The sequence below is a fragment of the Daphnia pulicaria genome, chromosome 1 (genome assembly GCF_021234035.1).
Source record: "Daphnia pulicaria isolate SC F1-1A chromosome 1, SC_F0-13Bv2, whole genome shotgun sequence".
Taxonomy (NCBI): Eukaryota; Metazoa; Arthropoda; class Branchiopoda; order Diplostraca; family Daphniidae; genus Daphnia; species Daphnia pulicaria.
This window is the reverse complement of record NC_060913.1, coordinates 10,226,171-10,249,367: the sequence shown is the minus strand read 5'-3', so window position 1 is coordinate 10,249,367 and position 23,197 is coordinate 10,226,171. Positions and strand designations below refer to the sequence as shown.

General features: G+C 47.2%; 1 protein-coding gene across 5 annotated transcripts in view; it reads left to right on the top strand.

Moving 5' to 3' along the window:
* Positions 1 to 22,505, top strand: part of LOC124344211 — a 29,826-nt gene extending 7,321 nt beyond the window's left edge. For 3 of the 5 annotated variants that reach the window (XM_046797726.1, XM_046797717.1, XM_046797732.1), the window contains 27 exons: positions 8,088 to 8,271; positions 10,050 to 11,966; positions 12,111 to 12,298; positions 13,639 to 13,863; positions 13,989 to 14,111; positions 14,219 to 14,476; positions 14,576 to 14,740; positions 14,828 to 14,950; positions 15,036 to 15,284; positions 15,359 to 15,589; positions 15,657 to 15,770; positions 15,870 to 15,983; positions 16,056 to 16,169; positions 16,251 to 16,364; positions 16,444 to 16,560; positions 16,629 to 16,734; positions 16,899 to 17,404; positions 17,480 to 17,731; positions 17,896 to 18,093; positions 18,585 to 18,932; positions 19,684 to 19,935; positions 20,048 to 20,187; positions 20,388 to 20,490; positions 21,125 to 21,343; positions 21,810 to 21,881; positions 21,995 to 22,082; positions 22,190 to 22,505. In XM_046797726.1, coding sequence (XP_046653682.1) covers positions 8,088 to 8,271; positions 10,050 to 11,966; positions 12,111 to 12,298; positions 13,639 to 13,863; positions 13,989 to 14,111; positions 14,219 to 14,476; positions 14,576 to 14,740; positions 14,828 to 14,950; positions 15,036 to 15,284; positions 15,359 to 15,589; positions 15,657 to 15,770; positions 15,870 to 15,983; positions 16,056 to 16,169; positions 16,251 to 16,364; positions 16,444 to 16,560; positions 16,629 to 16,734; positions 16,899 to 17,404; positions 17,480 to 17,731; positions 17,896 to 18,093; positions 18,585 to 18,932; positions 19,684 to 19,935; positions 20,048 to 20,187; positions 20,388 to 20,490; positions 21,125 to 21,343; positions 21,810 to 21,881; positions 21,995 to 22,082; positions 22,190 to 22,496 — 6,827 coding nt within the window. In that variant the 3' untranslated portion in view covers positions 22,497 to 22,505. The remainder of the gene's footprint in view (positions 1 to 8,087; positions 8,272 to 10,049; positions 11,967 to 12,110; positions 12,299 to 13,638; positions 13,864 to 13,988; positions 14,112 to 14,218; positions 14,477 to 14,575; positions 14,741 to 14,827; positions 14,951 to 15,035; positions 15,285 to 15,358; positions 15,590 to 15,656; positions 15,771 to 15,869; positions 15,984 to 16,055; positions 16,170 to 16,250; positions 16,365 to 16,443; positions 16,561 to 16,628; positions 16,735 to 16,898; positions 17,405 to 17,479; positions 17,732 to 17,895; positions 18,094 to 18,584; positions 18,933 to 19,683; positions 19,936 to 20,047; positions 20,188 to 20,387; positions 20,491 to 21,124; positions 21,344 to 21,809; positions 21,882 to 21,994; positions 22,083 to 22,189) is intronic. The other 2 variants (XM_046797741.1, XM_046797749.1) reach the window with 2 other exon arrangements.
* Positions 22,506 to 23,197: the final 692 nt, after the last annotated feature.

Sequence of the window (23,197 nt, the reverse complement as noted above, 5' to 3'; positions counted from 1 at the left end):
TGAAGGAAAGTTTTTCTCTCTCCCGTTACGCAAATAGCCGCGCTGGAGTGTGTGTGTGTGTGGCAACCGCCAAACTGTCGGGGTTTTTCTTCCTTTTTTTCCTTTTCAAACTCCGCCTATTTTCACTCTTGTACATTTCCATCCATCCTTCCGCCTCTTCCGCAGCGGAGGGAGGAAATCCACTTTTCAGACTTCCCACGGGCTGTCGATGGATCTCAATTGCAAACGGGTCGCTTAAGGGCGGATAAGAATGGGGTGGAGATTGTATTATGCATCACACACGCGCGCCGGCTCGGAAGCAGACGGAAGGGAAAAAAGATGATGGTTCAATGGAGAAACAGCTCGTAAAGGGGATACATAGCCTACCAGCTATAGCATAGGTATATAGTTAAGCACATACTACGTGGGAGGATGCCAATTACCAAACAGCGCATCTCTTTTCTGCCTCCTTCTTCCGAAAACTCCTCCTACGTCTACTTCGTCTACTTCGTCTCCGGAATGCCACCGGATGGCTTTCCTTCCTTCCGTTCGCACGCTTCCATCCCCCCAACCCACCCTTCTACTTATTCTGATGAATTGAACGCGGGCGTTTTACTTGAGTTTTATTTTCCACCCGCCCATTTTTACAATTCCGCGGGTGTTTTACGTGCGCACTTTGTGTCAAGAAATCCTACTTGCTACTTTGACGATCCTTTATGAGAGTTTTGGCCCAGGAGCAGTTTGCCTCTCTCTCGATTTCCCACCCACAAATCATAACGTCACTGGGCGGGATAAAATAGGGGAAAGGAAGACATTGATGTTTGTCTTGCACGACGAATTTGTGACTCGATTGGATTACATTTTCAGAGAAGAAAATGGCGTTTGTCAATTGAAGTGGCCGAGATTGAGTCAAATTCCGTACGCCCTCGCTTTTGCCCATCGGATTTGATTTCCTCCTCCTCCTCGGCTCCACTCGAATGTTGAAGGAGAAAAAAAGAAAAACGAAGGGGGGAGACCGTAGTCCCCATCGGAGTCGACGTTGATGGAAAACTGGCGAGGCGGGCGACACTTTTTTGATGATCGGATTTGCTTCTTCTTTATATTCCGCTTCTCTCTACTCCTTCGCGTGTAGCTGTGTAGCTATAACCGGTGCCTATGTACATAGTGTATATGTACATTTCCGCGTCCAGCGCTACAGCGTCTTCAACTCCATTTCGCTCAACAACTTTACTCGACTCTCTCGTGACTGCACTCGCCCGTTTCTCCTTTTTTCTCTTCTTTGTCGTGAATGTTCAATGAAGCTCATGTACACTGCCATCGATCCAGCAGCCGCTCTTCTTCTTCTTGCTCCCATCTCATTTTCGAATCGATGGCACAGCAGGCGGGCGGCACTCACAGTTGGTTAAACCCGCCACTACATCTTGATCGGCCCTTTGCCGGCCAAAAGTCGACTAGGCGTCGCTGGAGCGCAATAGGAAAGAGCGAAAAAGAAAGAAATAACGATCGAATTGAACTCTGGGAATTCCTTTCTTTACCTCCCACCTCTTATTTTTGCCCCCTTCCGGCGGAGTTCCTGCTGTTGTTGTTGCCAACCAATTTTCGTTTGGTTTTTTCTTCTGGCTGGGGGCTTGCGGCCGCAGTAGAGCGCCACCAAATAATGTGTATATTCCTCTGTACAGCGTGTAACAGAACACATCTTTTGCGGTGGGGGGGGGGATGCGTCTAGCCACTTGTGAATTGGCCTTGTTGCCCATTCTTGGCCAGCGCTGGCCATTTTCTTGATTATTGGCCCATCGCATCGTGGCTGATGGTTTTGTAGTGGCAATCATCAAAAGGCGATCGATTGCATGGCCAGACTTAAAAGGATGATGATGATGACTTACTAACCAACGCGATCAGCAGGAGACTCGAGATTGGTTTCTATATATAAATGGATGTGAGAGAGAGAGAGAGACGAAATTGTGATGGTGGCTGTACACACTCGTGTACTACACCAGAGTTTGTGGTCGGGCCCTGGGCTGTAATGAATCACGACCGCTTGGCCGTCTCTGCCCGTTGTTTGATGAAGATGTCTCGACGATAATAGGTCCTTTCTTTTTTTTCTTCTTCCTCCCAGGATTCTTCTTATTTCTTTTGCTTTTTCTATTATGTCGACCGCTGTGCTGGTGGACTGCTCCGATAATCAGAGAGGAGCTCCTCTACACACATCTAGGAGCTTTAAGGTTGGGGGGGGGGGGGGGGGGGGGAAGGAGATAGTATAGTTAGTACTTAATACTACTACTAGGGGCTCCATGGCGATTAGAAAATAGTAACGTGCTCGCATATAATCATCACAGAGGCACACATAAGAGTTAGGTTAGGAGCAGCAACGTGAGTGAGTGAAACCCCCTGGAGAGACGAGTAGGAGCCAAAGCTATGGGATCGTCTCGTTTGACACGCCCACACCCACTCTCTCTGTTGTAATTCCTCTTTACTCCCGCGTCTTGGTCGTCGTCCCTTTTATTTTCTTTTCATCTGATTCTCTTTTTCCATTCTTCTTCATTCCCTCCGCTTTCGTCCTTCGCCGCTGGGATCCCGTCTCTCCCTTCCTCCTCCTCCTTTCTCTGCTGTTGTTATCTTAAACTAAAGTCACGTTAGGAACGAAAACAGTGTGCACATATATATCCTTGTTACGTATTTACATTGGCCGTTGGCCGGGGCTGTGAACCGACTGGCGTGGCCTATTAAAAAATATTCCACGGGACGCCGAACGTTTTTCAATTTAACAAAATCGGACCGAGTTTCATCTGATCATCTGATTGCTCGACATTGCTGAAGAATGGACTGCCCATTCCAAATCTTGTGTGGATGAGATGAGATGAGGCAGACGATTGGTGTGTGTGGTGTGATGACTTGATTGACAATGAATTGAGGAAATGACTCATGACGTCGGAAGTTGTTGCCCGCGAGTGAGAGAGAGAGAGATCAACATTTGTTGCCTATACGGGGGCCGGCCAAGGAGAAAGCGTGAGACGGAATCAGAAGAAAATGTGAGTCACGGAGATGAATCGACAGAGCCCGAAATGATCACAAGTGTCGGGTTCAGACAAGCCTTCCCCCCCTAAAGTGGCCCATTTCAGCTATGGTTGGTTGGGTTGTTGTTTCACGTTGTTTGAGTTATAATGCTACTGCGTTTGACCGCTGGCTTATTACCACTACGGGGTTCTCTTGGTGGGATGGGCCGCTCCAATCGACTTGAATGTGATTTACGAGCTCCGATTTGTTCTTCTTCTTCTTCTTTCACGGGAATTGATTCAACCGGGGAGACGCCCAGTTGGTCTGGTCCGGCGCGCGCGCGCTCGCGCTCTCCTTTTTACCTGGCCATCAAATGAGTTTGATGAACGTTCCTCACCTTGTGGGAAAAAAAAGGAGAGAGAGAGCGCCACAAGGTGAAACCAGCCCACCGTCGTAATCACATCACATCATAAAAAAACATTAAGGAGCAGTTGAGCGCCGAAGAAGAAGAAGTAACCGAAAAAAATGTTAACGGGAATAAAAAGAAAAAAAAGGAGCACGCAAAAGAGGCGGACAGATTATACCAAGAAGAAGAAGAAGAGACTTTGTGTGGTTTTGCATAGAAATGAGAGCGGCCTATAGAAGAAACTTCTTCTACTTTTTATTCTTTGCTTTCATTTGGTTATTTATCGAGTTTAGTCATCTCCTCGGCAGCTCTATACTCCCCCGGACGTTCTATAAAAGATGACGCATCGCATTTTTTCACTGGAGAGACTTTCGGGCAACGAATTGACTGGTTATGGCGACATTCTCCTGTCGAACGACGGGTGTTGGGTTCTTTTCGTTTTTGTTTTGGAATAGTTTCCCGATGGCCTTTTGTTTTGTTTTTGTTATTTGTAGTTATGCAAATAATTTGTATGTGTAGTAGACGGACCGTTCCGTCTACTATCCGAGGTCGACCTTGCCCGTGTCGGAGTTATATTGGCAACAGCTCCGTCATCGGACGCGGTCGGTCGTGACTTTTTCTATTTTGGCGCGACGGGGCGAACATGCACAGCCATTTCCGCACTCTCTCAACACCTCTCTCCTTCGGACGCCGGCCGGCCGGCCGGTCGTCCGTCCGTTCGTCCCCCCCCCCCCCCTACACACCCACTCGTCTTCTTGTTTTATATCTGCGGATAGATGGAAGGAGACGGGCCACGGGGCTATTTCAAATAATGAACGACTGCCCGCACCCAACTGCCACGACCAGCATCCAATTTCGGCTTCATTTCGGCGGATACTATCCATCAGGTCGTCGTTTGTTGTTAGTGTCTCTGTTTGCCGGGAGTGCATGGGTTGTTTTATTTTACATGTTGCGTGAAAATTTAGATTTATTTTATTTCATTTTATTTTGGTTTTTTGGGTTTTAACTTTCTTGCCCCGGCCTTCCGCGCCATTCATTTCGGTCGATTGTCGTCGTAAAAGGGCAGCGCGTTTGGGCTGTTCCTGCTGGCGACGGATAAATCTAGACGACCGGTTTGACTTCATTTTCACGCCCTTTGATGTATATTTTGGCTCGTGAATTTTGTGTGGGCCGGTGTGAAGGTGTCAGGCAATCTGGCGACGTGTCGCCCAGAACTTAGCCCAGTACAATCTCTAAAAATAAGAAAATGATACAAGTTCCCTTTTTCGCTCTCTCCTTCTCCATCTGATAAATGGGACAATTCCGCGACTCCTTGTTATTAGTGTGCCATTACCTTAGATGGATTGCGCCATCTGTTCCGCCCTTTTATTTTTTCGTCTTCCTTCTTCTTTGGTGTTATTTTAATTTGATTTAATTTCCTTATCAGTTTCCTAGTCTCTCTCCCAAAGAAAAAAAGAAAAACCAGTTTGTGAAATAACATGAAATCTCTTTTTTTTCCTGCCCCGAATTTATTTTTTTTATCAACAAATTTTCAAAAATTGGGCAGCAGCAGATAAATAAAGTTGTGTCTATGTTGTACACACTGTAGTATGCGATGTGATGACAAGACACGGTTATAAGGGTATATCTTGAAAAAACAAAATAAAAAATGGACGGCCGGGGATCCGCCTTAATGAGCCGAGCGATCCATCACACGAACGGTGGAAAGACAGAAAAACACACAACAACAACAAAAAAAGAATTGAGAAGAAAATGAGTCGCTACAAATGCGTGAAAACGTCGCGCCAGCCAGGCGCTCTATGATATAGAGCAGCAGCCTTATAGCTTTGCTTTTTCTGGTTGTTAAACGTTGACAACAGATTCCTCTCTCTCTCTCTCTTATCTTTTTCCTCTCTCTCTCATCCAATTTATGCTGATTGTGTTTATGAGGCAACAAGGTGAGAATTGAGACAGATCCCCCCTCTCTCCCGTTTTTTGTTTTATTCTCGGAAGAGAAGCCAGCGGAGGGAGGGACGTGAGCTGTAACCGAATTTTTCATCATCAACTTTGTTTTCTCGTCGGGTGTCGGGAGGGGAGACGAAAAAGTCAACAGACACAAACACCCAGCAGCTCTGCGAGAAACTTTTTTCCTGAGAGTATGCGGGGCTCCTTCCGGTGCCTACGGGTTTCGTCGCAAGAAAATAAAAAAAAAACAAAATATTATCAAAACTTCTTGCTTTCCCAAGTGGTGTTGTCTAGCTCCTAGTTTTAGATTGATATTCAAAACACACACACACACACATGACTTGGTCCGTATTACACACCTAAGCCACGCCCGAAACACACCGCGCCCTCCAAAAAGTTGGACTGTAGATGTCGTTATCCAAGTTCTTTTTTGGACACCATCATCACCGACGGAATTAAGATGCTAAAAGAAAATGTTATATCCCCCCCTTCCCGTTCTTCTTTCTTTATTTTTTTATGATTAAATCTGATGATGATGTGTGCGCGTGGATGTCATAATAGTCGTCGGACGTATACACCTCCGTATGTCTTTTGACAGGAGCCCTAATAGGCAAGTATGTGGGCCATGCAGTGGCATCTCGCAGCTCTCGACCACCATCTCTCCCCTTTTGTTCGTGTCGAGATGGAGAGATAAAAAAGAATCCGAGCCTCTCGCTGCTGCTGGGCTGTTGTGTGCCAACGTTTTGTGGGCCGTACGTACGACGACGACTACGTGTGTTATTCCGAGGTTGACACATTCCGGCGGACTCACGATGGATTTTTCTAATAACGATGAAACGCAATGCGGATGGTCTTATTTTTATTTCTTTTCCTTATTTCTTCTCTTCTCGTCTTCTTCTTTCGGGAGTTTTGTTTTCGTGTTTGGCTTTCCACACGTCCGCAAACGGGCCAATACAAACATGGACGTTGCGTCAGAGAGAGAGAGCGAGAGGGTCCAGCCAGCAATTCCCGGCGCTCGTTTTTATTATTATTGTTATTATTTCTCCAGTCGCTTTTTCATGGCCGTCGTTTTGTCTACAGATTTAAATCAGAAAAAAAAAGTGTATGCCAACCATTCATTTTATTTTTATTTTTTAAGAAGAAGAATTTATGAAAATGACTTTAGTCGTCGAGAGAAAGAAAGAAAAAAAGTTGAGCCGCCCATCTTCGATTAATATGAAATAAATTTCGTTTTTCATCTTTTTTTCTTTTTCTCTCTCTCTCTGCCCTTGGTAGGGCGATGCTTTAGGGGTTTTGATTTGATAAATGGCTACACGCGTGTAATAGATTTCAAATAAGGCAAAGCTCGGCTAAACACACGGCTCGTACGGGGTCTTGTATATGCATCAACCGTGCGAGTGTGTTTGGGGGCCTTGCGGTTTTGTGTCTTGTGCGGGTGGTGGTTCGGGGGGTTCGAGCGGGAGAAAAAAACCGAGGGTTTTCCGTGAACCGTTTGGGCGGCTGCCACGCCAGTCACGCTCTTTTTTTCAAAAATAGCGCGCGCGCACACACTCCGCCGGTTTCTCTCTTTCGCTACGCTGAACAACTAACGGGACGGGACGGGCGAGAGATCAACAATTGAGGAACACTCTGCGGGCCCACCACCACCACCGCCAACGTCAAGGAAGGAAAAAGGGGGAAAATTGTTTTTCACCTTCACTGATACCGAACGTTATTTGTGAACGAGTGGAAGAAGGAAAGAGAAAAAACGAACCGAGCGGATGGAATTGCCTTATCGAAACCCAATAATTCTCCCGAAATGAAATTCTTCGCTCCGCATGATGATCGCACAGCATCGGGAATCAATTGCTTTCTTTCACACCCGCTCCTTTTCAGATTGTTGTTTGTTCTATTCGATTGGCTGCTGGAGGATTGCGACGTGCGACAGCCGTTGAACTCGAACGTGAAATCAAAAGACACACTCGACTCTTATTTTTTGTGTCTGTCTGTCTGTCTGTGTGTTTTCCATTTGGTGTTGGATGTTTTTTTTTTGTGGTCGGGGTTGCGGTCGTTCCCGTCAATCCCGTGACTGATCCTCAACACGCCTCTCTCTTCCTCCCCACTTTCAGCTGCTGGTCGGTCGGTCGGGTGGTGGTGGTGGTGGTTATACTTGCGTGAATGTTTGCGTTCTCTCACTGGTTTTTATTATTATTATTATTATTATTATTTTGATGAAATAGATTTTTCACACGCAGACTGGGCACGTCCATCAAACCGCCCCTTTAATATATGCGTGTACACAATATGCATGTTTTTTATATTTTCCTTCTCGGAAATGAAATGAGGAGAGGGGGAAATCAAAATGGGCGAAATAAAGTGACAACTGGCGCGCCATCCTTGAACGTCATCAAGTCAAGCGGCAAAGTTTTCAAAACAACGTTTTCCTAGCCCGCGATATTATGATGTGATCGTCATATTTCGGGACTGGTTTTTAAATTTTCTTGGCGCTCTTTTTTCTTCTTCTTCTCGCCTCTCCCCCCTCCACTTTCAACTGGTTTTTTATGTCTGCAATTTGTTTCGCAACTCGTTCGCGTTCCAGCAACCAGACATGCGCCAACTCTAAAAGTGCCAGAAGTCGTCTAGTTGGGTGATTTCCATCTAACGACTTGCCATGAACGACGCTTGTTTATCGAGCGCCCTCCTTTGATTTATTTTTATCATTTTGAAATAAAAAACGAATTTTTAAAATTTTTTCTTTTTTCTCTTTTTTTGTCGATTTTCACAGGAGATGCGGCGGAATCGAAGGACTCGACCAAAGAGTACTCGAGGATTCGTCAATTAAGTGGAAATCAATACCAAAGTCAATACGGTGTCGTGCAGGATGTGGCCGATTCTACGGTCGGACGTCGACCTCAACCGTCGACTTCTTCTTCTTCTTCTTCTTCGACGGCCAGCCGCCCTCTATTTGCGTAAGTTTCCAGCACCACACACTGAAAAGCTAATTCCATACCATTGTGTTCCTCTCTCTTCATTCGACTCATCAGAGTGTGTACACACAGCAGCAGCAGCAGCAGCTCCCATCTTTCTTTTGTTGATGATCCTACCTTCTTTTTCCCCTCCAGATGGATGGAAGTTTCGCTGGATTTTTTTGTTGTTATTTCTATTTCTTTTTTGGTTGGGACGACACTGCACTTCATTAAGGAGTCTCATTTAGAAAATCCTCGACCGGGGCTCCTATTCTTCTCCAGTCTGGGTTGGGTTCCTCCTCCAAACATAATCAAGTGTTTCTTTCTCGTCCGTCCGACCGACCCCGCCTCACCGTTTTGGTGGCATCCTACCAAGTCAAATGCAAAGGGGGAACAATGGGGGTCGAACTAGGGAACAAGGACGAAGCTGATGGAGTTATTCGGCGTGTGCTCAACGGCGAGAAAAAAGTGACAGCACAGCACAAGACTCTCTCCCTCAGCGTTGATTGTGCGGTGCTGGGCGTCATTTTTCAGCTGGAATCGATTGGACGTTGATTTTTCTTTCCCCCCTTTTGTCTGCTCGTTTGACACACAGACAACATTTCCATTCTATTTCAGCCACCACCGGTATACTACACCACCGTGCGCCCCACCGACTTTGCAAAACAAAAACCGGAGGTCCCGCTCGCGATGGCCAAAAGGGTCGAGGTTCTAAAGAATGTAGCGCTGATAGGAGGCTGGCAAAAGGAGGAGTCGACGAAGAGGAAGAAGAAGAAGAACCTTTTGCCTTTGATCCTTTTATCACCAGATTCTCCCGAGGAAGAGGGAAGAAAAGAGGAAGAAGAGAAAAAAGATGATGATAAGACTCTGGGATTGGTTCCCGGAGCCGACACCAGCGCATACCCCCAAACGAATAAAGAAAAAAAGGGAGGAAAATTCCCGAAAAGGGAAAAAATAGAAACCATAAAAAGAAAAAAAGAAGTTCCTTTCGGGTTTTGCTCTTTTGTTTCTCTATTCTCCACCCCCCCCCCCCCCCGAAAAAAGTTGGATGCGGACATTTGCCAGCAGGGCAACCAGATATGAAACAATCGGGCGGTTCCCATCTCTCCCCCCCCCCCGTTCCCGTTTCCCTTTTTGCATCGGGAGCCATAGCGTGAGAGTTGTATAGGCAACGGAACCTAATCGATTTCCATGGCTTCTCTCTTTCATCCGCATCTTGTCTACACTTGCATGTCCCCAACGCGGTTCGTTATACATGGCAGGCGGCGTATAGATCCGAACGACGGGCGCTACTCGTGGCTGGCGCCTCTCTCTCTCAATTCGTTTCCCGTCGACTTGAAATTCGTTGGCGACTGTGCCGGAGCGTGTGCCGTGATGAGAAGCGCACAAGACACGCTCATCCATGTAAAAAGACACATTCCACTCGGAGAGAGAAAGAGAGAGAGAGAAAGAAAAGACTTGATGTGTTTTTCTTTTCGAGTCTAGTTGGGGTGGGCGGGATCAAAGTCAAACAAAATAAGGCAAACAGCCCGACTCAAAATTCCTCTAACCAATTTGCCTTTTCTGTTGGCTGGAATAACAATAACAATAACAGAAATGGGGCTCTTTATTAATGCGTTTACCGTCAAGGAAGACGTCGGCCACTCGAAAGAAACTGGTCGAGTGGAAAGGAGAAAATCTGATTGAGGAAAAATGGTTCTCTTCTTCAGAGCTCGATCCTTTTTTTATTTATTTTTTTATTTTTTTAAAAGAAAAACTAAAAAAGTTTCTGTTTGTGATAGGTGGAAAGAAATGGCCCTTGAGACATCCGACAAGTTGCCGCCTGCCGTTTTGCCGGTCGCATCTGAAGTAGTCCGATCTGCCGCAAATCATCGGCGCAACGGCAAGTTGAGAGCGGCCAAACTGGAGCGGCAGCAGCTCCAGCTGCGGCAGAAGAAACCGCAGCAAATTAAGAAGAATGGCAAGTTGAAGAAGAAGAAGAATCCTGCGGGCGGACTATCGCGCTTGAAATCGGCGAGTTTGCTGAAAAAGAGTTTGGATAACGAAGATGAAGAGGACGAGGGGCGGGAGGAAGGAGACGAGGAGGAGGGCGAGGAGGAGGAGGAAGATGAGGAAGGAGGAGGCGAAGAGGAGGAAGACGAAGAAGGTGGCGAGGAGGAAGGCGAGGAACTTGAGGAAGACAATGAAGATCCTGACGCAGAGGAAGATGAGGAAGTTAATCCACGAACCAGAAAACCAACAACCACAACAACAACAACAACTACTACTACCACGACTACGCCGACGCCATTGATCAATCTGGCATCCGCCGAAACTGAATTGGATGTTATCGACCGTCCGACTCCATCCAGCGCTGCCGGTAAAGATAGCCAAGAGGAAACGGAAGAAGAAGAAGAAGAGGAAGAAGAAAAGCCGTCGACTACAACGGCTAGTCCCGTTGCAACTGCCACAATAGCATCGTCGTCGTCTGGCTCTTCCGCTTCCCTCGATCCTGAAACAAATGAGAGAAAATCTGAAAAGGCTGATCCGGATGATGAGACGGAAGAAGAAGCAACGGAGGTTATTGCTGAACGACGACCTGCTAATCAGATGGACGTCATGGAAAGTAAGACAGAACAAGAAGGGGAGGAATCGCCATCGGCTGGGACAGCGGATGACGTCAAGACGGACTTAATATCCGGAACCTCAGTGGATGGTGACGTTCGGTCTAATCAGACCGATGCCGGCAATTCGGCGAAAGAAGATGAAAGAGCGGGCGCAGACGATCGATCTGATGTAGGTGACAAGATGCAGCCGACACAAGTCGACAATCAGCCGACACGATCGCAAGAGCCGGCCAAGTCGCTGTCGGCGGGCGGATCTGATTCTGACGAGGAGGAGACGACGAGCGGACAAGTTGAAGAATCCAAAACTCGGAAGGATCCCATTGGCAGTCAGTCTAATGTCATCAGCGAGGAGATCCTGCTTCCGCCGCCAGTGTTGGTGGATCCATCATCAGCCGGATCACAAGTTGAATCCTCCGACGAAGAAGAAGAAGAAGACGAACGCGATGAGGCCAATGAAATCCGAGCTCAAGTCCAGCCAGAAATCAAATCAGCTGGCGGAAGTCGGAGCGGAACGGGCGCATCGACATCTTCTCTGCCATCCGACGGCGACGTTGATGAGCAAATCAACGACATCAAACTGGATTCATTTGGTAATGCAGTCAAAGCAGCGGCGGGGCAGGGCGACAACGACTCCGGCCTCAGCTCGGATGAAGACGACGACGACGTCGAGGATGAAGATGAAGACGAAACCAACTTTCTGCCCGCCATCGTTTCCGATAGAAAAGAGAAGCCGGCGGTCGTCGAAGCGTCGCCGGGAGGACCGCAGATAACGGACACCGGGTTGGCCGGATCGGGTGACGTGGAAGACGAAACTAACGACATCCTGCCAGATGATCCGGTCAAAACATCCTTGATGCCGTCCCTGTTGGGCGGGCGAGAAGGAGAAAATGAAGAAGAAGAAGAAGATTTCGTCGACAATGAAATCGAAACCAAAATTGTCACATCCGGCGAGTCGTCGTTCGCCGGCCAACACGATCCCAATCGATTCCTGCACGGCCAGACGGATCTGAATCCCGCCGTCTTGGATACCTCGTGTGGGCCGTCGACCCTCCTGCCCGTCATCCCCAACGCGGTCGTCGCCAAATACGGCAGGTGTGTGTCTGATTGTGTTTTTAATCTAAATGTCGTTTGCGATTGGCTTTTTTTAAAAAAAAGGTGTCGCCATGATTCATGTTCTCTGCCGTTGTTGTTGTCGTTGTTGTCTGGGACGATTGTACAAGGAATATTTACACACAGGACTCGATGGCCTTCGCCGCCCTTCAATCTGCTGGCCGAGGTGATTTTCGAGTGCCAAGACACGGATGTCTACCAGCTGGATCCGATGCTACCCGATCGCCTTTTCTGTTCGAATCAGGAGTGGATCGGACAACACCCGAAATGTGTCACCATCAATCGCCAACAGCAGCCGCACTTTGCTTTGACAGGTAACGATCGCGTTTCACTAATGGCACCGTCTCTCTCAGACTCCTTTTTGATCCCCTTTTCTTCTCTTCCAGGTTTTCTTTCTTATTTTTTATTTTGTTGGTTTTATTCTCTCGCGTTTCGCCTTTTTCGTTTTCTTGGGGACCGGCGTCCGACACCGCGCCCCGGCTCCGTTTTTTCTTCTTCTTCTTCTCTTGTTGTTGTTGTGTGTTCTGGCCAGCAGCGCCCCACCCGTTTGGAATCGGTTAAGTAAAGTCCTTGGGGGCATCATCATCATCCCACTCAACCAACCCAAAAGAAAATGAAGAGCTTTCTCTCTTAAATGGGAAATGTTTCTCAAAAAGACCATCAAATAGCTGGACAATTAAGATGTGTGACCCCTTTTTTTTCCCATCCATTTATTTCTCTATATGGAAGTAGTTTATTTATTTATTTTTACCTTTCATTTTGTGAGAAAGAAAAAAATAATGTTTAAATTCTTCTCCCCTTTCATTCCAATCTGAAGAGAAAGAAAGAAAAGAAAAGAAGAAAAAAGTGGATACTGATAGGGATAGGCAATGTCGTGTTGTTCGTGTGTCTCTGTCGCCCCGGATTGCCGTTTCAAATGGTTTTTCTACGCCGGACCCTCTTATCACCGTTTCGACATCTGAAACGATCTTGAAACTGACAGGCCTCGCCCTTCTTCTTCTTCCAAGTTTTTTGTTTGGTTTTGTTTGTATGTGAAGACAAAGAAGAGAATCTCTTCGTAGAGTCCATTAAGTCCGAAACAAAACAAAAAAAGCCATGCTTGACACATAACATGCGTTTTTCTTTCCTTTTTTGAGATATTTCTTATTCGTTTATCTTTATATACCCGTTGGCTTTTGTGTGTGTTTGTTTGTTTTGTTTTCCCTCTTTAACGTCATGTTTTATTTGGGGCCGTTTCTTTCTCCCCTTTGCACCAGCGCTTCGTGTTCATTGCGCCTGCGTTCCACCTCGTTCCCCACACACACGAGCACACACACACACAGGCAGTGAATGGGCCAGAACAGTTTCCCAGGGATATAGTCCATGTCCGCCGAGTCGTCTATAAACGCACGGGGGTTTGCACACGAGATTCCATAAAGATGAAGCAAACGATAATTCTTGAATTTATCTGTCGGGCAAACTGTCAAAGTCGATTTGGAGCTACTCGTCCGCGCCCTTCCCCTGGCCGGCCGTTCGTTCACGTCCAATTAATTGCTGCCGCGACTGTATATATCTTCCTTGTCTTGACGCGGTCGCCTTATTTTCTTTTTTTTCTTGCTTTTTTCTGCCTCCCTCGTTGATTCATTGCCATCCGCGTCGGAATGGCTTATTTTAGACGGAGACGAGAAGGAACTGGTGAATCGACCGACGTCATCGATATCGTCAAATGCAGTCAACGTCAGCTCGAGCGCTGGCCAGCGCGGAGTTAATGAACAAAGTTGTTCCAACGAGGATCGTGGGGGCTGCGAGCACGTCTGCTCACAGTCTGCCGAGCCAGACTCCATTCGCTGCTTATGCTACAGAGGCTTCCGGCTCAATGCCGACGGAAAAAGCTGCGTCGGTACGTCCCACCCCACCCATCTGCCCACTTGCAGGCGCAACTTTATTCCTTTTCCTTTTATTATTTTCCCTATATTTGGGTTGGCATCCTGAATCGGCCAGTGAAACATTTTACGCTTTTTACAGATGTCGATGAGTGCGCGACGGCCAACGGTGGATGTGACGGACAGTGTTCCAACCGGCCTGGCAGCTTTATCTGCTCGTGCCCAGTCGGCTTCCGGTTGGCTTCCAACGGCAAGAAATGCATCGGTACGGACATTTTCTTCTTCTTTTTTAAGGAGAGCCTGGATCGAAACGCAGGGTTTGATGCTTAGCTCCTTCCGTTTTTCTTTTTCCTCGCCACTTTGTCCATATAGATGTCAACGAATGCTCGTTGCGCAACGGGCACGGACCCTGCCAGGGCGCCTGTCACAACACCCACGGCTCCTACTTTTGCAGCTGCGAGGATATGCCTGGAACTCAATTGGCAGCCGACGGACATTTGTGCGAAGATATCGACGAATGTCGCGTCGACAATGGCGGGTGCTCCCACTCGTGCCTCAACACCCTGGGCACGGCTTACTGTGCCTGTCCAGAAGGCTACATGCTCACCGATGACTGGAAAACGTGCGAAGGTTCGCTCTCCTCTCCATGCAAATCCTCTTTTTGTCTTGACGTGTGTATTTTTATCCAGCTTAAAAATGATACTACTTCTTTTGTTTTTCTATATTCAGACATTGACGAATGCGATTACAGCACAGACGAAGATGATTCCGATCGATTGTGTCCCGGCATTTGCCGAAACACGATTGGATCTTTCGTTTGCGTCGATCCTGACGAGGAACCCGTACCCTGTCAGCCGGGCTACGACGATGAAGATCAAGACGGTCATTGTCATGGTAACTTTCTGTCGTTTCTCTTCGATGTTTGTCGATAAATACTCGGCTGGCGTTGTATACAAGTTGCCCTTTTGTGTGTCTCATTAGATATTGACGAGTGTTCCCTGTCCAACGGTGGTTGCTCCCATATTTGCACGAATACGGAAGGGTCTCACAAGTGCGGATGTCCCTCAGGACTTTTCATCGAAGCGGATAACAAAACGTGCAAAGGTTAGCCAATTTCCTCCCACCGGCTAAATTGGGAAAGTTATTGACTTTGCCCACCTTATTTTTTGTTCATTGGATCCGTTTTCAGATATTGACGAGTGCGCATCCGATAATGGCGGATGCTCGCACACCTGTGTCAACGTTCCCAGCAGCTACAAGTGCACCTGTCCCGACGGCTACGCGTTGGACCAAGACTGGACGACGTGTCGGGATATTGACGAATGCGCCGAATCCCATTTGCAAACGTGCGGAGCGGTTGGGACCTGCATCAATCTACCCGGCTCCTATCGCTGTCTCTGTCCGGTCGGCTACGAAGAGACAACCACTGGCTGCGATGGTAATTGAATCCTGTCGACTAGGTGGGGGGGGGGGGATCCCATTTGATTAAATAACATTTCATTGGCGCTGCAGATATCGACGAATGTCTAATGGATCCCTGCGGATCGGGAGAATGCATCAACAAGATGGGATCCTACACATGCACCTGTCACGAAGGCTTCACGTTTGACAACCAGACCTGTCAAGATATCAACGAATGCAGCGAAGGTGTTCCCTGTTCCGACGGCCTTTGTGAGAACACGGTGGGATCCTTCATTTGCTCCTGCAAGCCAGGCTATTATCTGGAGAACAACACATGTTTCGGTGGGCTCCCATTCAAAATTAATCGATCTCATTCCCTTCATTTCCAGCGGTTGATTTACTATTTCAGATGTCGACGAATGCACCAATTCGCCCTGCATCGACGGCACATGCGTCAACGAGCCGGGATCCTATCTGTGCCTCTGCGAACCGGGATTCACGTTGGAGAGAAACGTTTGCATAGGTATAGTATTATAGATTATCATTTCCTTTGTGTCTCTGATTTGGGCTGGCGAAGTTTGGAAATTAACCGTTTTCGGAATGAATTGAAAACGGTCACCAGATTTTGACGAGTGTCTCATTTCGCCCTGCATCAACGCCACCTGCGTCAACCAGATTGGAAGCTTCCGTTGCGAATGTCCGGAAGGATACCTCGCCCGCAATAATTCCTGTTTCGGTATACAGCCCCTCCCCGTTTCTCTGTTTATCGTTCATTTTCACAAGATCATTCATCTTTGAATTGATGCAGACGTGGATGAATGTCAGTCCAACCCGTGCGTCAACGGTCAATGCGTCAACACTGACGGAAGTTATTGGTGCCGCTGTCTGGAAGGTTTCAAAGCCCTTGGAAACATTTGCTTGGGTATATATAAACTACCGCCGGAACTGTTTTAATTTCCTACGCTGATTTTCGCTAATTGATTCCATTTTCTCCTTGGGGTAGATATCGACGAATGCGAGACAGCGCCGTGTGTCAATGGCGAATGCATCAACACGCAAGGATCCTACCAGTGCGAATGCCATCCCGGATTTTACCTCGAAGACGATTCTTGTTTTGGTGAGTGTCGTTGAGCTTTTTCAAAATTATTCAAAAGGTTACGATGTTTTTTAAAATTATTGTTGGTAATCCTTTTCAGACGTTGACGAGTGTCAAGCGAATCCCTGCGCCAACGGGACTTGTGTCAATCTGCTGGGCTCTTACCAGTGTAATTGTCCCCCCGGTCACATTTTGGTGGATTCCCGCATTTGCCTTGGTAAATTTCATTAATTGGATTAAACTCAAAAGTCAAAGCGAGTCTTATCTCAGTCAATTTCCCAACAGATGTCAACGAATGCGCTACAAATAATGGGCAATGCGATCAGAAATGTACCAACACACCCGGCTCCTACCATTGTTCCTGTGATCAGGGCTTCTTTCTCGATCCCGAGTATGTATTCCCATCCGGCTTATTTCTATTCGACAAATCTATCGAGTCTCTTGTAGTAGAAGCCCCTTTCATTTTGTACCGTAGTTCACCTTTTTGTTGCCTTAGACTAACTATTTGTAGTTATTAAACTGAATCGGGAAATGATAACTATAATTTTGTTATAGGGATAACCGACAGTGCCTGGACGTGGACGAGTGCGACATCAACAACGGCGGGTGCAGCCAAGTGTGTTTGAATCGTCCGGGCAACTACAGTTGTGAGTGCCGCACCGGCTACATTCTGTCGGTCGACAAATCCAGCTGCCTGGAAGTCGTTTCGGCTGTCACTCACTACTGCCCAGTCATTGAGCCTCCACCTGGCGGCTACTTGCATTGTTCAAGTCGGCCCGGCAGCGATGGATACAAGCCCGGAACTACTTGCACTCTCCGCTGTCGCAAGGGCTACGCGTTCCGCCGTCATAAGCCGCAGTTGACCTGGCAAGCCAACCAGGTGTTCAACAACCCGGCCACTTTGCTCGAAGAGAAAAGCATCATGCTCTCCAACCGGCAATCCAGCAGCGGATTGGCCATGCTCCAAGGCTGGAAAGCCACTCAAGTCCGTCCGCCGGCTCATCAAGATTGGCAAACTAGCGCTAAAAATAGTTCAGAGGAAGCCCACAAAAAGTTGAAAGGTAAAAGCCGCTTGTAATTCCCCGCTCCCGGAGGAATGTATACGTAAGAGTCTGACATGAAATGGATTAAATCAGGAAAACATAACGGTAAGAAAAACGAGAACGACAAGAGACAACTGGCCGTCGGTGGATCGACTGGATCAGCTGCTGAGCAGCGCGCAACTCGCAAAGGTCGCCAACGATCAACCGGCCAAGGTGAGAGAATCAAACGACAACAACAACATCAACAACAACAACAAGGAGGAGGCCGTCGTGAATTCCCGGATCAGCCATTCCGTCGCTGCGGAGACGACGGCAAATGGAAAGGAAAGTTGGGATTCTGTCAAGGTACAAAAATTTGACCGGAATTACTTCTGGTATTTAATTGCTTTAAAACAAATTGGCCAAACATATTAAGTCGATCCTTCTTTAAACCCCCCCTCCCCCCCCAAAAAAAAAAAAAAAAAAAAAAAAAAAAACACGACCACGACCCGAAACCCGAATCCCTAAAGCTCTGACATGCCCGCCACTAACCAAGCCAGCCAACGGAAGCGTCAGCCCGCTTTCGTGCGCCACAGGCGACGCCGCCCCCAATCAGCTCTGCTACTTCACATGCGATGCGGGCTTCCGCGTCACGGGTAATCCCGTTCGCTCTTGCTTGCCCAGTCTGAAATGGAATCCTCTTAGACCGCCGCCTGCCTGCGAAAAAGGTAATTAACAATTTGGGTCTATGAACGTGTATCAACGCTATTCCAATCTATCCACCCTCACTTTCTCTCTCTTCCCCCCTCGAGGCACATGCTGCAAACTCCCCCGAAAGAACGGGGACTGTTGAAGCCTTTTCATTATTATTATTATTATTGCTGTTTTACTTTATATTATTATTATGATTATTTATGGAAAAAGCTTATCTTTTAACTCTTTACACGAGCGACCGATCAATGCGCACCCGCACAAATGTCGTGTCTTTGTTGTTGTTGCAAATCCCACCCTATTTTCCGAATATTTGTGAGCGCTTCAAGTGTTTCTCGTTCATTCAGCTGCTTGGGCTTCTTCTTTTTCTTCTATCTTTTTTTTGGATTTTCAATTGACGTAAATTCATTTTCTACTAGCGCGGGGGAGACCTTTTTGAATAGGAGAAAAGGAGATTTGCTTTTTTCTTTCTTTACACATATTCCTCCTCTGTCTGTCTCTCTCTCAGAATTAGCTTCAAAGGTAACGGGTAACAAACAAGCCAATCATAGGCCGCGGAACAATACGATCCGAGTGACGGTCCACAACCGGACAACGACGGCAAGTGCTGCCACCTATGAGACGTCGACTGAACCCGCCCCCAATCCCAAACCTCCTACTACAACAACAACAACACATACAAAAACAAAAAAACCGTCTGCCACTACTACTACAACCAGTCGGCAGCAACAGGAACAATTTCAAGCTGAAATCGATTACGAGCAAACGGCTTCGTCGTCACTGTTTGATCTGTCCCTCGTTGAATATTCCCGGCCCAAAGTTGTCGATCGAAACAACTTTGGGCACTTTGCTCCAGGTAAGTCGTCGTCGTCGCCGTCGTCGTCGTCCTCGTCCGATCGCCAGGGCACGCCAGAAACCCGAATGTGTTTTCTAGTAGTTGACCAGTTGGTAGTTTTGTTGTTCATTTTGATTTTTTCCCCTCCTCTACTCTCTCTTATCCGCCGAGATCCGTTGGAGCGGAAATTGAGTTGAACGTGCAGCTGCTGGCATCCGCCGTCTATATTAACAAAGCAAACAAACATCACGGGTCGCGTTAATGATCCTCCCTCCCTCCTCCTTTCTTCCTATTTGACTCATCCTTGTGATCCAGCTGTGAGCGCGTTGAAATGTTTAACAGCCGCATGTCAACTTTTTACGGCTTGTCATCGTCCGTTTTTTCTTGATTTTTTCGAGTTGTTATTCCGTGAAACTAATTCGCACCGCTGACGCCGTCCGTCTTTTTCTTTTCTTCCGCCTGTGAACTTTTTTGTTTTTTTCTTTTTCTTTTTCTTTTTTTGATCGTTCCGGGTATTCCTGTCGTCGAGCTCGGATGATTCACTCTACGCACTACTTGTTCTTGATTGAGTAACTTTTCCCCTCTCTCTCTCTCTCGTTCTTTTTCTCGGGAGCTCAATCAGTTATCAGTAGATGTTGATTTATTTATCGACTAACAACCGCAAGACGGGCCCCGAACGCCATAAAAGAAAAAATTGTCGAGCGGAACTTATTGATTGTGTTCCGTTTTTTCTTTTTTCTTTTTTTTTCTGGGCGCGTGATGTAACGCCCAGTGCATCCGTGGCCACGCATCGAGTGCCCGAAGGACATGACAATTGATCTTTCACCGGGAAAGCGGACCATTGAGGTCTTTATCCCGCAGCCGGCCACCAACGTCGATTACACGAGTCACGTCGAAGCCGAGCCCAGCTGGGCCAAGAAGTTGCGGGCCGAATTAGGACCCATTCGGATGGTCATATCGTTCAGAGCCAGAAATCCGGTGACGGAATACACGGCAATCTGCTCCTTCGTCCTGGAAGTTCGAGGTAAGACGGACACGTATAGCACTTGGCCATTCTTCTTTTCCTTGAATGTCCAGTTTGAGATCGTTTTCTGACTTTGTTGGTTCGTTCTGGGCGGGTTTTTTTGTTTTTTTAGACAGAGAAGCCCCGACGGTGAAGAACTGCCCTCACGATGTCCACGTCCGCCTCAGCTCGCTGGAACCGTACGCCAACGCGCCGTGGGCCGAGCCCGTCTTCAGCGACAATATTGCCGTGACGCACGTCATCAAATCCAAAGTATGGACTGTAGTACCACCAAGTTTTGATAACACCGCCACTCTTTTTCTTTCTCTCTTTCTCTCTTTCCGTCTGTGTTTAACTCGTCCGCCAAGCCAAAACTGCTGTCGATCAATAATTCACCAGAACTCTTTTGGGTGGCCAACTTTTTGATTTATTTATTTATTCTTTTTTTGTTTTTGGCTGTTTGTTTTTTCTAGGAGCCCAACTCGCTATTTGCTTTGGGTGAGCACGTCGTCACCTACACGGCGTCGGACGCGGCCGGCAATAGCGCCAGATGCCAATTCACCGTCAACGTTTCACGTAGGTGTTTTTTGGGTTCCCCATTTTCTTTGAACATGAGAGGGAGGCAGCGGAATGACCGGCTGTTTGGCCGGCCCGTTTTATTTTTCCCTGAATTGATTTCCAGCAGAGTGCATAAACTATGGTTGATTGTGGTGGGCGCTGGCAGAGTGTACCCAAGTGCATTCGTGAACAACTTGGTGGGGAATCTTTCGCTTTGCGAGTCCAGCGCAATAACCAATTTACATCCAGTCGTCTGTGTGTGTCTGGCGGAACAAATAAAAAGTTAAGGCTCTTTCGTAGAGAATAGCAGGGCCGGCAAGAAAACAAAAGAAAAGGAAAGAAGAAGGGGGGGGGGGGGGGATTTTTACGACTACTCCACGCGGTGATTGTTGTTGACTGAGGGCAGCAGCAATGCAATATGTACTGTTGTTGTTGGTCTTGGCAGCTGCATTAGCCGCGTTTTACAACCCCCAGCGTGAATGCTTGTGTGTGTGTGTACAGAGATCCGCTATAGACTCTATTGCGCATTATATAATATATTATACTAGTTGCAGTAGTAGTAGTAGTACCACTATATTCTGTTTGTCATCTAATCTAACTGATTGTTGTTGTTGTTGTTTGCTGGTCATATCCGCTTGGGCGATGGATGCAGCGGAATTGGTTCCATCCGAGTACAACCGGAGTGAATCCTGCGCCCGACTGGAATCGCCGCCCAACGGCGATCTCAACTGCCTGTCGTGGACCTGGGGTCAAATGTGCCGGCCGTCCTGCTCGGTGGGCCACGTCTTTTTCCGACCGCTCCCGTCCGCCGTCTACCTGTGTGGTCGTGACCGAAGGTGGAAGCCCGGCACATCTGTGCCCGACTGTGCTCGTAAGTACTTTTTATTTTTACTCTTGCCCGTCGTCATCTGCGGGGTGATGATGAAGCTAGCGCTAATATAACCTCGACGTTCACCGACCAACTTTATAATGCACTCCCCATCCCATCCCGCTCCCTTACGACGACGTGAGATCCTATTTCACAAGTCTTAAATATTACACCGAGTCCGTTGGTGTAGTTACAGTCGTCGTCGGTTCGTTCGGTTCGTTATATTATGTAGCAACCAGTTGTTAATGAAGCCAGCCAATTAGAAACACGATAGAGTGGGGTAGGTAAGGTTGTAAACGCCTTCCTCCCTCTCTCATCCAGCTGACTCGTCGTCCTTTTAACATCTTCAAACGAAAGTTTCTTTTCCCTCCCCCAGTTGCCATGGCAACATTGTCTATTGATCTTTTTCTTTTACCTTGGCACATTATTGAATTGAGTGGCTAATTCTTGTGCGTGTCTCTTTCTGCAGCGACTTCAATCATACCGGAAGGTGGTTGCATGGCCGGATGGGAGGAGCGACGAACCGGAGGGAAACAATGCGGTAAGTCAATCACCAACCACCCAACGACACTCGAATGAAAAATGCAACAAACATATTGATTTCTCGTCTTGAAATTGTTTCCTTTTTTATTTGTTTCTTTTTTTCTTCGTTAGTGGGATGCGCTCCCGGTCTACACCGGCCGCTCAATTCGACGGTTTGCATTCCGTGCCCGATGGGCACGTACCAAGACAACTTCTCGGCGTAATAAAAAGATCTTTGTCTTTCATTCTTTTTTTCCAGTCGACATTCCGTTTCTAACGCCGTTTGTTCCCTCTCTCTCTCTCTTTGATTGCGTTGCGTCATTCCAGGGGTAGCTGCAAATCGTGTCCGAAGAAATTGACGACTTGCTCGATGGCAGCCAGGCAGTGCACCGACTGCAAACCGCCGGAAGAGTGCTCGCCGGGCTCGTCTCTCTCGCGGAATTTTGTCGGAGGTGACGTCAATTTCAGTCCCTCCTCCTCGTCGCCGTCGAAATTGCCGGCACTGACGGGCCAGCGACGGCGGCAACAGCAACTCCATCAGCAGCGGCAGATGCGACTCCGCCAGCAGCAGCGCCACCGCCAAAATAACAGTTCCAGCACGACCACAACGACAACGAACTTTCGTCGAGTTTAAAAACAAAAAGGGAAAAAACAAAACAAAAGAATCGAAAAACTCCACTCTTCTCTCCTCCTTCTCCTCCATCTGATTTGAAAACAAAATTTCAATTTTCCTTTTTTTTATTTCCCACTTTTCGATTGAATTCAAAATTCTTTTTTATTGGATCGTTGATATATCTCATCGAAAAACAAATGCATCGTATATAAATAGATTTTTCGAGGTTACGAAAAAAAATGGTTGGGGAACCTGTCCGTCTCTCTTTTTCTTTTTTCAAGTTAGAAAGCAAAGTCGATATCCATTTGATTGAGAGCGGGATTGATGTAAGCGGCTTTCTCTTCTTCGCCAGTGTGAGTGAGTGAGTGTGTCTGTGTGTGTGTGTGCTATTTGGGACGATCGAGTGGAAAAAAGCGCAAGACAAAAAAACAAAACAACGAGCAGAGAATATTGCGTAACGTGTTGCTTCCTTTTTTCCCGTCTTTTTTTCCTGACTCAACAACTCCGCGTGAGTTTGTAAGTTACATGTCGAGCCATTTGTGCCCTCCCTCCCATCTGCTATATCGTCGGAATATTTGACTTTTGGCTTTTTTTTTTTCATTCTTGTTCTCTCTCGCCGCAATTGTCCCCCTTCTTTTTTTTCTTTTCATTTTTCCTCTTTTTGTTTTCCCAAATCTTTCACGTCAACTCCCCAATTAAAAAAGACGTAGTAGAATCTCTCT